Source organism: Lupinus angustifolius, chromosome LG12 (genome assembly GCF_001865875.1).
Source record: "Lupinus angustifolius cultivar Tanjil chromosome LG12, LupAngTanjil_v1.0, whole genome shotgun sequence".
Classification (NCBI taxonomy): domain Eukaryota; kingdom Viridiplantae; phylum Streptophyta; class Magnoliopsida; order Fabales; family Fabaceae; genus Lupinus; species Lupinus angustifolius.
The window spans coordinates 14,644,408-14,659,285 of record NC_032020.1 but is presented as its reverse complement, the minus strand read 5'-3'; the positions used below and the strand labels follow the sequence as shown (position 1 = coordinate 14,659,285).

The 14,878-nt window shown below is 34.7% G+C and overlaps 1 protein-coding gene across 4 annotated transcripts; it reads right to left on the bottom strand.

Annotated features, from left to right (window-relative positions):
- On the bottom strand, positions 647 to 6,852 carry LOC109362253 (auxin response factor 2-like). 4 transcript variants are annotated; one of them, XM_019607915.1, is made up of 15 exons: positions 6,484 to 6,852; positions 6,259 to 6,371; positions 5,734 to 5,829; positions 5,560 to 5,616; positions 5,302 to 5,457; positions 5,122 to 5,206; positions 4,951 to 5,041; positions 4,708 to 4,872; positions 4,421 to 4,540; positions 3,659 to 3,734; positions 2,906 to 3,077; positions 1,893 to 2,815; positions 1,620 to 1,810; positions 1,315 to 1,515; positions 647 to 1,159 (listed from the first exon to the last, which is right to left on the bottom strand). In XM_019607915.1, exons 1-14 carry the CDS (start codon positions 6,602 to 6,604, stop codon positions 1,347 to 1,349), a joined length of 2,535 nt encoding a protein of 844 aa, XP_019463460.1. In that variant the 5' UTR covers positions 6,605 to 6,852; the 3' UTR covers positions 647 to 1,159; positions 1,315 to 1,346. The 4 variants fall into 4 exon arrangements, with proteins under 4 accessions (XP_019463460.1, XP_019463462.1, XP_019463463.1 ...); XM_019607917.1 differs by having other exon boundaries at positions 647 to 1,171; positions 1,331 to 1,515; XM_019607918.1 differs by having other exon boundaries at positions 1,412 to 1,515.

Here is a 14,878-nt window from a genome sequence, read left to right as displayed (position 1 = left end):
AACAAATGTCACTCACAAGAATCAAACTATCTATATTGAGGATCCAATAAAACTTTACATCACTGGACCAAGGTATGATGGATTATTAATATTTAGTTTGTTTAACCTCAAATCATACATATGTTGAGACATTTAAAAAATAAATAAAAAACAGAACATGATATAAGCTTGAATTTGGTGCTATCTTGGATGGAATCTCCATCACGCAACTCGATTAGAAATATCCCAAGGGGAAAGGACCACAGAACAAGTAATAGTACCTTGGCATCACCAAAATTAACCATGAATACATTTCAACAATTTTCAAATGTTTCATCAATATTTTCATACTCAAAGTATCCACTTTCTTGTTCTCATAATATGACTACATTTCCAATCTTGGCCGCTTACAAGGAAACCTTTGTAGCCATATGATATGATGACATTACCCCACTCTCCAATGAATGAGACTCCTCTCAAGTAATGGAGAGTCAAGTGACTTTTTCCTTTGTATTTTAATGGTAGAAGTGTAACATCATTACACATAGAAGGGATATAAATGTCAATATAGGTTAATTTTTGTTTACTTTTACACACCACTTGCCTCTCCATTTAATGGAGAGGAGTCTTACTCCTCTCCGACCACAAATGTGAAAAGATAAAAATCAGATTAAGGGCAAAACTTAATTACATCAAATAGATATTCACAATAATTTCCATCTAAGTTGTCCATAGTAGAACAAAATACAATTAAAATAAAAAGACAATTACATTGAAGATTAGATAAACCACCTAGTATATGAAACTTAAAACTTAATTACATGCATGCATACTAATTAATGGGTTGGGATTCTAAAGGCGAGAGACTAACTAAAACTATGTACAAGGTAGGAAATAAGTTGGTTGGAAAATGCAAAGTTGATATGAGACTATAGCCTAGCTCAAGACACGATAACACACTATACTAGGAATGTTTAACAAAGCATAATTTATACTACTAATTCTACTCCATGATCTAAAACTGGATGGCTACTCATCCAAGCTACATCCATAGTCTGATTTCAAAACCAAAAAACATTCACTTGATAAGGAGACAGGTTCACAAGTTGAATTATCTGCAGGCCACTTTCTCCAGCTAGATGCTTTTATGACAGCCTCCTACTTTCTACTCAACTTCTACCTGGATCAAGATAAAACAACATCATGCCATGATATTCTAAGGAAAAAAATTCAACATACATAATATGACAAAAACTAAACAGACAAATATTATCTACAAATAAATATAATAGTATTGAATCAGGTCAAACCTGGAATTAGAGGGAGCAAAGTTACCTGGATGCTATGTAGATAAAACCTACAAATTATCAGGTGTTATAACCTGGATGTGGGGGCTGACATTTAACTGCTGGTGCATCTGCACCTTTGCTACCTGAATGGTTCTCTTTATTTTTTGAACCTAGGGCACCAGGGTTCATTTTCTGAATCTCCTCTTTTGGGTAGATATACATTTTGCAGACCATTGCACAAAACTCCCTAAAATTGAATATAGAATTATGCAAATGGTGTTATATTGTCAAAAAAAAAAAATTGAATATAACAACCTAATAAAAAATGTATAATCAAATAAAGATCCTTACAGCCATGGATCATCGCCAACAAGCATCATGTCACCCTCATTATCAGTGTAGACAATAAGCCAGTCCTTTTTTGGAGAAGTTAATTCACCTCCAAATTCAAAAAGTTGGTCCAATTCAGCAATTAATTCATCATAGCCACCGAACTTTGTAAGGTCCACAGACCTACCAAGCGCAATCCCCTTCTTGTGAACCTAACATAAACAACATTAGATTGATTTTCACTCCAAAGTTCTAGTTGCTTTAAAAAACACATCAGACATTTAATGGACTTACTTTAGTGTAGCTTCTAGCAAAACTATTGTGCAGCTTGGGTTGAACATCTTTCGATTGTTTCTCATAGTCATCAGCAACAAATTCACCATCTGTAGGTTTAGAACCCCTTGAATGTTCAGATTTCTGATCATTTTCGGAAGTATGATTTTGGTGTGATGGAAGATGCATGGGACCAACTAGCTCATTTACAACATTTCTTTGCGACATGGAAGGACCTGATACTATGGGGCTACTAGGAAGTGAGAAGCCAAATAGCTTACAGTTGCCTTCTTTTGGTTTCACAACTTCACCAGTATTGGCTGATATTTGTTTCGACGACATTTCTCTTGAGTGAGGACTCACATATTGAGTTGTGGGTGGTGGTAGCATCATTAGGTTACCATGTGGATGCTCAACTTTCTGACCACCATACACAGGGTATTCACTGAATGCACTATACCTAAAATTCCCTCGAACTTGATAAGGTAAATCACCACCATGTGCAAGACCTTTTGTATTGGAGTTCACAAGGTCCAGTGATAAACTAGAGGGCACTACAGAACATGGACTACCCATCACATTATGTTCGCCTTCACGATCCAACAAATGTTTCTTAGCAGCATTAGCTACATCACCACTTTGATCAAGCAGGGAGGGTATATGTGAAGAAAGATCTCTATTGGCCCCAAAGCCTGATAGAAGATCTGAATATGTTTCATGTCTCCTCGTTGACATCCAACTTTCTGGTCCAAACCTTCTTGAAGTGGAAACAACATCATTTTTTTTGTCATATACTGCAGGTGGCCACATAATAGACTTTCCACCATTATCAGATGTATTGCTCCCTACCCAATTGCCTCTTAAGGTAGAGAATTCTGAACCTTGCAACACCCTTGAATATCCACTGGCTGGAAAAGGGTTTGTAGTTACTTTAGATGATGTTCCTAACCACCAAAAAACATATTATGCTTCACATGTCCACAATTATTTTTTCAAATATATAATTATTAAAACATTAAACATCTAGACCATACCTTCTCGAGTAAGAACAGATGACTCTGGGGATGATGGAACCACATTAGGTCGATGTCTTTTAGGTCTAGGTATTGAAATAAGATTTAGAGATGGAGGAGCAAGATAAGGCTCTATCATCCAAGGGGAAACTCTATCAGGAAGAGGTATGTTAGATGTTTCATCCCATCTCACCTGCAAGACACATCACACTTAAGAAAACTCATTATTACATGCCTAAATCAACAACTAGAGCTAGCAATGAACCGAACTAACTCAGTATTCGTTTGAAACCCGATTTGTTATTTAGCTCGATAAATAAACAAGTCGAAATTGAACCAAAAATTGAGCTCGTTAAATTAACAAGTCGAATTTGAATTAGAAATAATTCGACTCGTTAGGATCATGAGCTCACGTATATATTTATATATGTGCATATATAAAAAAACTAATTTTTATGTTTATTATGATTCATATATTATTTTATATATTTATTATTATTATTATTATTATTATTATTATTATTATATTTATAAACAAAGTTATATATAAAAAATTTATAGTATTTTTAAATATGAAATAATTAATTGAGTTATCCAAATGAACCAATTCGAACTAAGTCGAACAATTTGCGAACTCTAATCGAGCCAAAAGCGAGCTAAAAAATAACTCGTATCAAACTCGGGTCGAGTTTCGAACCAAACCGATCTTTATCGAACTAAACCGAGCTGAGCTCTAGTTCGACTCGTTTCCAGTAACACAAACTAAAGTACAACCTTGAGATTTCTCCATTTAGAGTCAGGCCACTTTTTGGGGTCAACATCTTCAATTCCAACAATGGTCCCAGTAAACCTACAAATTTAGTATGATAGGTTAAGAAACTTCTTCCATTAAAGGAGTATGCCAAATAATAATACAATACAATAGAGATGGCAAAATGGACCGTCCGTCCCGTTTAACACGCTCCCACAAATGCCCACAAAAATTTAAGCGGGCATGCCTGCATTGGTTAACAGACAAAATTCATTGTCCTGCCCGTTTTAAAACAGGCTAACGGGCTTGCGGGCGGCCTGCAGGCATTGTTAAATAATTTAAAAAAATAAAAAATTCATATAATAAATGAAATTAAATTAAATAAAGTAGTTGAAGATTAAAAAATGAACAAATTTTTTGATATTTTATATGAAGTTTAACAAATCACATTAGATTACAATTTTTTTAGGGATTAAAAATCACATTACATCATAACTTATTTAAAATTTTCTTACTTTTTTCTTAAATTATGTTTAGGGGCCGCCCGCATGCCCAACCAAAATGCCCACAAACTTAGCAGGCAAAACGGGTCGGGCGAAACTGGCAAAATTTCTATGCTCTGCCCGCAAAAAAATGTAGGCCATGCGGGGGCGCCTGCGGACAATGCCCGTTTTTCCATCTCTATAATACCACCATATGACATAAACATTAAGGAAAAAGAAAAGACGAAATCAACAAATATATTACAAAGTTAATTATATAGAAATAGTATGAACCATAAATACCTTTGCTCTCGAGCCTCTTCACCTTCAAACCTCATTTTGAATCGTATTCCATTAGTATAATTAATTTTGAGAGACTCCATGTATTGATAATATGGAACAATAAACCCAACTGGACTAGTCCTGCAAAATAGTATTGACAAAATTATTATAAATCCTGTAATGGGAATCAGACACACCCATACAAACTCCGGTCACAACAAGAGATGTCAATCAGATGTTAAGTTATCCAACTTAAATTATCAGTTTAACAAGTTCAATGAACATAGTTTCAAGAACAAATAACAAACCTAGGCTTGTAATAAACAGTGAACATTGTCCTAGTGGAGGCAGCATGCCAAGCAGTTGCAAGGACACCGAGGTACATGCTGTGGCTAGAGATAATCGACAATGGAACATTAACCTGTTGCCTCATTGCACGCCTGACTCCAACTCTAAGTTCCCCATTCTCACATCTGAAAGTTCATAAGTTAGTCTCATATCATATGCAATAGGAATTGTAACAAACTAGTGAAAATGTCAACCTTACCGACCTTAAAAATATAAATGCGTCCCCAGCAACCAACCTCTTTGAGGTGACAAAAACACTCCAACCACTTTGAAGCAAGTGCCTACGCGGTTCACCTATAATTCACTTGACTCATCAGTAATAAGTATAACTATAATATTATCATGCATATAACATAAGTCGGAGTAAAAATTACCACGATAGATATGCTTGAATCGCCACTCGTTCCCATGCAAGTCCTTGGTCACCAATTCCTGAGTAGGTACATCCTTTGTCATGTCCTGTTGACAAACACATAACAAAAATTATAACACTTACAACTCTAGTCGCAATGAAACAAAAATTAAGCAAAAGAGGACGATGTGAGAAAACAAACCAATGGAGGAAGGCATTCATCAGCATGTCGCTTCAACACCGAAAGCCCTCCATGAGTACTGGTATCAGAGGCAGTCAAGGTTTTATAGAACGAACGCACATGAATCCTTGGCAGGGGTGCTAATGGAGGCTCTTTCTCAACTTTATTCTCATCTTGCTATATCATTGAGATCAAGATAACAAAAATCATAAACCATATAATATTGTTGCTCAGTTATGCCAAGTAGCTAGAAAAAACAAATGAGTTAACAAAACTTACAATTGGCTCTGGGACTAAGGTAACCTGAGCAAACACCTCATCAGTGTATGGCTCTACCTGAAATTAAATATAGAAAAACTAAGTAAATGACAATGTCTTTTTATTCATGCAACAATTAATATTTTCCTTTTCCCTTTTCGGAATTTAAGTGCAAAAAAAATAAGGAAATTGTACCTTAAGCACAACGTTCATGACCCGACATAGAATCTTGGAGCGTAGATCATACACAGGCATGTTCTCATTCGGTACCTGATTTGTTGAGGCCTCAACCTAATGTTGTACAAAATCACCAAAATACAATACAAAAAAATTAATTATAAAAGGGTGACCAATGCACTAATAGAGTATGAAAATGATAGATGTACACAATCTTACTCTCATAAGCAAGAGGTCATTTCCATGATTAGAAACCATGACTTCTGAATCATAAGGCAACCAATCTTACATTTGCATCGAGACTCATCATCTAAAGAGGGTCTGAGTGCAAAGGCTCCCACCTAGTGAAGGCTAGGAGGATAACCATACACTTACAGCAAATATGACGTTTCCAATAATTAAAACCATGACCTCCAAGTCAAAAGGGAACCTTATCGTTCCACCAATATTTATTTTAATTAAAAAATAAATATAATCACAAAAAACTAAGGAAGAAAAAACCAAGTGGAAATTAGAATAGAGAGAATAGATTAGTAAGTAAACCTGTTCAATATGGCCCTGTGGGAAGTAGAATACGAGCTCTCCTTCTCTTGGCGCAGTTACAAGGGGACCTGCACACGCTTCCCATAGCTCTCTGAAAAGTGCTTGCTCTGCTTCTGTGAAACAAAAACAAAAGCAATTAACTACTCCACATAATCCAAAATGGAATCGTTTCTCATTTCTAAGAATGAAACATAAAGTGAAACTGACTATTGGGTGATTATTTACCATTTTGACCTTCCCCTCTATCACGAGTGTTGTTGTTGATGAATTGTCCTCTTTTATTCATTGCTATCTTTGAATATGACGTCATTTGTTCTTCTTTCTCTCTCAGATCTCTCATCCACATACTCTGTAAGAAAAAACTCTTCCTTATGTTTTTCTACACAAAATTCTCATAGGGAAATGGAGAACTAATTTCCACAAACCTTCTCCTTATATCTCTTTGTACTGCTTCAACCGATGTTACAATTTGACCCTTTCTTCAGCCACTCTCTTTCTATGTTTTTATTTCTCTATCTTAAAAAGGAGCAGAGGAAATGGTTGCAGGATTAGAAATAGAAAGACTATAAAAATTGATACACTTAACCAAAGAGTGGTGTGGTCAATATAATGTGTTACAATTTTAACTGTGGTTAACTTTCAACAACTTATCGGTTATACTTGTCTTCATGTACTCTCACACCGCCTATAACTAGTTATCTTACCATAAAGAAATATATTTTAATCGATTTTTTTATTAAAAAATCATAAAAAATGATATGTATATAATATTATATGAGTTTGAGTGCTAAAATACATAACAAGTGTTATTTGGATTTGTGTTTGGTGGACCTAGATGTGTTGATGTGTCAAAGCTATCGTGACTAGATTTCGTGTTGGAGACGTCAACACGACTTTGATATGCGCATTGAGTGGACCTTGACGTACATGTATGCCGGAACTATTGTGATTAGATTACATGTTAGAAAATATCACTTGAAACTAACTATTTTGTAAGCACATTGAATGTGGCCCTACATGCTTTTATGTCGAGACTATCGTGAGTAGATTGTGTGTTGGAGAGAGACGACTTGAAACCAACTATTTCGTAAGCACATTGAGTGGGGCCCTACATGCGTTTATCTCAAGACTATTGTGAGTAGATAGCGTGTATGAGAAATACGACTTGAATTAGCTATTTTCTATGCATATTGAATGGGGGCCTTACATGCTTTTATATCAAAACTATCATGACTAGATTGAGTGTTGAAGAAACAACTTAAAGCCAATTATTTGGTATACACATTGAATGAGCCCTACATGCTTTTATGTCAAAACTATCATGACTAGATTGTGTGTTGAATAAACAACTCAACAAATTTGTTTCTCATAAAACTATCGTCAAATTGTAAGTTTGTTTCCCATAAAACTTGTGTTTATTTGAATGCTATATCAAGAGTATCGTAAATAACTTTCATATTAGAAACATTACTTCAAACCGACTTTAAGTCATTTCAAAGTTTATCATGCTCTTTTAAAAAATCTTCTTGAGTCTAAGCATTATTATGAATAGCAAAGTTTATCAATGAACTTGTTTTTTGCAATATCCTTATAAGAATTATCTTATTAGAAAATTAAAAAGGTGTTGCATGAAAAATTATGTATTTAATGTATTTATTAAAACATGGCTTTCCATACTTGAAAAGAAAGAACTCGAGATAGGAACAAGAAGAACAAAGATTCAAGCTCCATAGAAAAAGAGAATTGGCACTAGAGTATTGAAGAATACCTCATAATATTCTCATTATTGAATTGAATGAAAAAGGTAGTCAATATGGCTTATTTATACAAGAGAAAATATGAAAAGAAAGCTTGTAAAACAAGTAACTAATGGTAGCGACTCAGTGTAGCTTAATGGTAGCGACTCAGTGGTATAGTGACTATTTATCCCTGAGGTCACGGGTTCGAGTCGCGGAAGGCTCCCCTAGGAGGGGAATAAAATACGGCAGGGGGTATTTAAGCTTAATGGGTGGCGCGCCTAGTATATTCATGGGTCTATGAGGTCGTATGTCAGAACTAGGGTGTTACATGAAGTAATGGCATAGCAACATGAGACCATACAACAAGAATCATGCCAACAAATACAAGAATCCTCTAAAACAAAGGACGTTCAACTTTCTATCCAAAAATTGCCACCATTGCAACCACTCTTTCTTGATTCACCTTGTCATCTTTGATATGTACAACTAGGGAAAAACTGACATGGTTCTCTCAACAAGACTTGTGACTATGTTATTTTGGTTCTTTTCGTAGACTTCCATCTCAAGTAGTATAAACTTTGCAAGAACAGAAACAAATTTTCAAGAAACTAATATCTTTTTCGGTCTAAGATTCAAGATAATAATAAATTGCAATAAAATATCTTGGAGACATGCAAATCTATTATGTAAAGCACAAGTGCCTGGCTGCATGACCTCAGACAAAATGGAGACAGGATTGCTTATTGATGACACTACATTGCTGATTCTTGGAGGTTGTGAATGTAATATAAGGGTGCCTCCTTTTCCTTTTGAGAATTTGAAGTGAAGCAATGAATTGAATGTGAATATGAAGAACTTCTTGTCATGCATAACATGAACAAGAAAGAAAAATGTATGCAGAATAGATATATCGCTCTAATACCATGTTAAAACATGACTTTCCAGACTTCAAAAGAAAGAACTCAAGATATGAACAAGTAGAGCAAAGATTCAAGCTCCGTAGAAAAAGAGAATTGGAACTAGAATATTGAAGAATACCTCATAATATTTTCATTATTGATTTGTGTAACGCACCGAAAATTACTCCAACAACATTGCCCAAAATGGGTACAATTTTTTTTTATAATGTAAAATTCCTCCACTTACATTTGATTCCTTTTTGGGACATCACATTAAGTAACTTAATTTGCGGAAAGACAACATTCATTACCTAATGGTAATCAAAAGCCACTTAATATACTGTGGAATAATTCTTTATTACAAATGACGGAAAATGTATATACATAACCCAAAGCGGAAATACAATCTTTGTCTAAACTGAAAATACACAAAGTTGACTGACTTATTCAACACACTAAAGTACCCTACACAGATACCCTCTTAAAAAGCAAACTAGAAATGGAAATGGTTGCTAGCAACTAGCTCCAATGTTAACGGGTGTACTAGGACACTCGCTAGGGTCCTCCTCCATCTCAGAATCGGAGGAGAATTCTACCATCTCAATGGAGTCTTCTATACAGACTAACTCCACATAATCTTTCTCTTCGACTTCTAGCTCATCATCTTTAGCCTCCATCTCCTTTTTCGGTTTATTGGACGAACCTTGTGACCTACTTCTCGCTCCTCCTCTTTAGCCTCCATCTCCTATTTTGGTTTATCTGTCGGAATATTGGGCATCGTCCGTCAAGTAGCACTCCTTGCTGGTGGGGAATTGAGGACATCGTCCCAACTCCGTCTTCAGGTAGATGGTTCTGCAGCAGTGGGTCTGTGAGGAATCTCATACTGAAGGGATGATGCACTGGGTGCTAATCTCCGAGTAGGTAAGGTGAATGAAGCCTCCAAGTCTGCATGATGTGAGGGGAAACGTATCATAGAGCAGTCACAAACCATCTCCAACTCTAAGGCACAAGGGCATGTGTAGGTATATCAGTGTCTGTCACTGCTCCATGTCCCTCCTGGGACATCGTGAATCAGTAGCTCCAAATCTTAGCGGTACGATCCATCTGCACGAGAACGCGAACCGGAGACAAGCATAAAGAAGAAAAAAAAAGAGTAAGACATCTAATGAATATTATTCATTGATAACATGGAATTGCACGGAATATCACATCCAAATAGACACACATAATATACACAATATATATCACATATATAAATGCAAATGATGAATGATGCTTGTAACTCAGATATGTGGATTAATATCCACGAGTACAATGCATGAATGTTATGTTTATTTCATTCATCCTTACACTAATATCCTCGCAATAAACTATTCGGAAATAACCTAGAGTATAGGTCCCATAACAAGCCAATTTGAACGCACCAAAAATAAATTATTCCTCACAGGGATATATGATCGATCGGTTCCGAAGAACTATCCATTTTAGGATGGTGTCGTATCAAACACTTTTTGGGCATCCCTCTCATTGATCCTGATTGCAAAGAGGAGTTGTCAGAGATTGTCTAGTTTGCGCTATGAGAACTGTCCAATCCAACAGAATATCTCATACAGGAATACAAGGGACTCGTCTCACCTAAACTCTCCCTAAAGACTTTGCTGATGAATCACCGTCATCGTTGTCCCTCTCAATATCGTAGGGCTCGTTCGTCTCCTGTAAATTTCCTCTCCATTAATTCATTATTCATAATGAGTATACACATTAACCGAAGTTAACCTGTTAAATCTTTTAATTAGTCTTTTATATCGATTGGCTCATCCTAAGACACCCCCCAAAGGAATGCTTCTTGTGGGACTCGATCTTACGTTATCACGTAATATAGGAATAACATCCTTACCATTATGAACCATTGTTGAATTACCATGGACGATCATATGGTCAAGCCTCTTATGGTCATACGATCTCCCTGTGTAGTATCATGTAATCATTTTTAGGCGTAGCCTTGCTCACGACATCCTTGTCGGAATCCTAGCCCACATAAGGCACAAGAACAAAAGTAATAGTATAAGTTTGTCGATTTGGGCACCAGGCTCAATCCTCTGAGCCACGGTCTTCCCCAAGTGTAAATACACTTCATACCCAAGCTAGGGCTATTTTCTAAGCAATAAATCAATAAAAAAACAATCACAATTTATGCATGTCTCTCGCCCAAGCGACCAATTCATCAAAACAGACTACATTCCTTGCATGACTCTCGCTCAAGCAAGGGGATTATCGCTCAAGCGAAAAATCTACCAAAAACTGGTCAAAATCACCCTCTGGGTCTCGTCCGAGGGAGGTACTGTCACTCGGGCGCCCAGAACAGGCCAAACAGCAGCCTGGCCCTCGCCTAGGCGAGAACCACTTGCCTAAGCGAAGGTGGCTCACCTAGGCGACAATTGGGGGCTTAATTCACTGTTTCGCCCTCGCCCAGGCGAGGGTAGTCCGATTGCTATGACTATTTCCTCGCCCTTTTGGGCTACCTGATCGAAAATTTCCGTTGTTTTCGATCCCTACGCGTTTTAGTTTCTCGAGTTGTATTCCTTTATGGATAACAACTACAAGACTTGATATTTTATACTATCCTATTGACATACAGCCTAAGGAAACATCCATACTTAATCTAGACACGAAATCATTTGGTTAAGTACGAGTTTCTAACAAAAACATAAACAACTCCCAACTTTTGAGGTAGTTGGGAGATCTGGGTGTCATAATCAGACACCACTATGTCACGATGTATTCTCCCTCACCTTGGATTGTAGCGCGGTTGATCTTCGTCACATGAATGGATCGGTTGTCTGACTTCGAACGCATTGAAACTAAACACAAAAGACAAATCAATGATTCACGAGTTAAATCGTTCACATATTAACTCTACGACACATACATCGTTCTAATCTATTTCAAGAGCATCCGAGACTTTGATCCATCCGGTCCAATACTTATATTTCTGAACCATCATTTAACCTCGAAAGTCTCGTTCCCGATTCCTATAGGTTCATGATCATTTCAACGCATTTTTACAAGGGTTGATCTCATGCTCAAAACGATATTTCAAATCAAACATCCTTAATTTCATCATTTATTTTCATCAAAATCAACACATGCATATATTTTAAACACTAAAATAGTCTCACAAACAACAATATTTCATGGTTCCAAAACAACGATTTCTAAATTCACAAAAACTCATTTGTTTGCATTCTTGACTAAAATAAGAGCTAGGAAGGTGCTTTAAAAAAAATTGACGGTTGAAAACGTTTGTAATATGCGCATAAACATCATACTCAAATATCGTAAACAATGAACGACTAGTTTTTTTAAAAGATGAAGAACAAGTATGGAGGTTTACCTTGGTGTTTTTGAGTAAATCCAAATAAAGAAGAAAGAAATGAAATGAAGAGCCGAGGGTTTCTCTAGCTTGAATGACTCTTTAAGTAGAATAAATCAGATTAAGAGGTGGCAAGCCAAGAGTTTCTAGGAGTAAATGGTGAAGGGGTAAATGAAAGGTTTAGGGATATTTGTGTAAAAGATGAGAATTTTTGCTTGCTTGCCATGCAAGTTTCACTCAGGAAAATGAGGTGACTTATTTGGTGAAACATTCGTGATGAGATAATGCCCGAGTATTATCGGCTAATGCTCGACTGAATATTAAAATCTTCTGATTACTGTTAGAATTTTGGAATGTTGAATTCGGAGTGAAATTATTTAGCAATGCGTTGTGGACAAAATTGATGTGTATCTTGACTCGAAATAACGGCACAATCAAAATTCGATTCTGAGCAACGGAGCTCAAAATCACGCTATTGGGCCGAATTTGGGCCCAACAGCAGTCCAAAAACTTTTCGTCTCAGAAAATTACGAAAATTTACCACAATTTAGGAATTCACAAAATAAGACTAACACTCAACTACGGTTTAGCATAATTCATTACCGATTAATTTATAAAAATTTTTAAAAATAAATAATTAAAAATATATACATCGAAAATTCAGAGTGTTACAATTTGAATGAAAAAGGGAGGCGATATGACTTATTTATACAAGAGAAAAGAGGAAAAGAAAGCTTGTAAAACAAGTAACTAACACAAACCTAACTAACTAATTCCTAACTTCCTAACCAACAATCATCTTCAAAAAATAACCTCTAAAATATGTTTAATATCTTTATCAAGTTGGTGACTGAACATTTTTAACTCCTAACTTATAATCTTAATTTGAAGCAATAACAACGTTTAACCTAAGAATAGAAGGATTTAGTTAACAACAAGGGCATAAATTAATGAGGTGATTTATATTGGAAAATAATTATTTATTTTTATTGTTTTCTAGACAAATATTTGTAAAATAGAAACTAAACAAAATAGGTTGTTAAAGTTATAATTATAATATAATGAACACATAATGATTGTTATAATTATCAATAGTAATATAAAATAAAATAAATGAAAACTTTTTTTTCCTCAAACCAGATAGTTTCCTAAATTTTTAATGCCCCAAAAACATTCATTTCTTAATATATACTTTCTCTCTGTTATTTAATTAGGGATGTAATGAGACTTGTTGGTGTTTATTTTATAAAAATTTACATTTTTTAGAGAAAGTAGTTTGTGCATTCCCAATACAAACGTTATTAATATTATTAGTGTATTGTCCATTACTTAAATACTAATAATCATCTACTTATAAATGAAAGTAATAAATACAAATATTGAATAATGTATTAATTATACAAAAATTATATACTCATAAATATTATTTTTTTTCTTTTATTTAGTGAGCAAAAGAATTACTACCACCATTTGGTGGAAAGATCTATTTTAAAAAAAAATTATGAATTTTGTTATATGCTCTCACAATATCTTTTCTAAGTAATCTTACTAATTAGAAAGGGAAATCATACTTGATGCTCCGAGATTTTATCATTGTAGTGTACACCTTTTAGTGTCAAAAATAATTGTCCTTTAACGACTTGTATTTTGTGTTACACTAACACCCTATTGAGTTTGGAAATGAGCAAAATGAAGTTGAACCTATGTTTAGCTTGATAAGAGTTAACTTAGTTCCAAATTTGACTCGAGTTCAATACACACTATTTTTCTAACTTAAATTTGAGTCAATTTGAGTTTGTGAACGGTTCAAATCGATTTCTAAGATTGAATTGGTTTACTGCATCAGGAATTAATGAATTATTCAATTCAACCCATTAGCTTGATTTGTTCAGGCTATAAGTCTGATCAATAATTATTTATTTAATATATAAATTTAAATATTATATATATATATATATATATATATAGATATATAGTTAGTGAAGCAAACTCATGAACTTAGGATTTTCTCAATTTCAAATTGTTTATTTAACCATAGCAATTTTTAGCCCAACATCAATTCATTTAATTTACTAACCATATTTATTAAATTAAATAATGAGTCGAGTTTCAAATAATTGACGAGTTACTCTAATCGATTGTTACTCCTACCGGTTATGAAAGGAATTTGTTTTAAATTAGGGAGCCTTTTTGTTTTGTTCTCATGAAATGAGTTTGTTCATGAGTTTTGTTCTCATGAAATGAATCTTATATAGGGTGCATAGATAATCATTCAAGTAATCAAATTAGATAATAATCATTCAAGTAATGCTACCTGTAACATTCATTTTTCAAACCCTGTTCCGCTAGTTAGCCTGATTCCATAGGTATAAAAAATATAACCTTCGTGGGAGGGATATGTTAGGTTGGATATTCTCTTGTTTTGTTTGCATATTAAACCTTGTCGTTCTTCAAATTTTGCGGCGTTGGGCCTTGCTAAAAGCTAAGCTTTAAGAAATGAAATGAGTCCAAACATCACGTCTAAGACATGCACTTATTTTCTCCATATATATATATATATAGTATTATATATTACATATATATATATATATATATATATATATGTATAT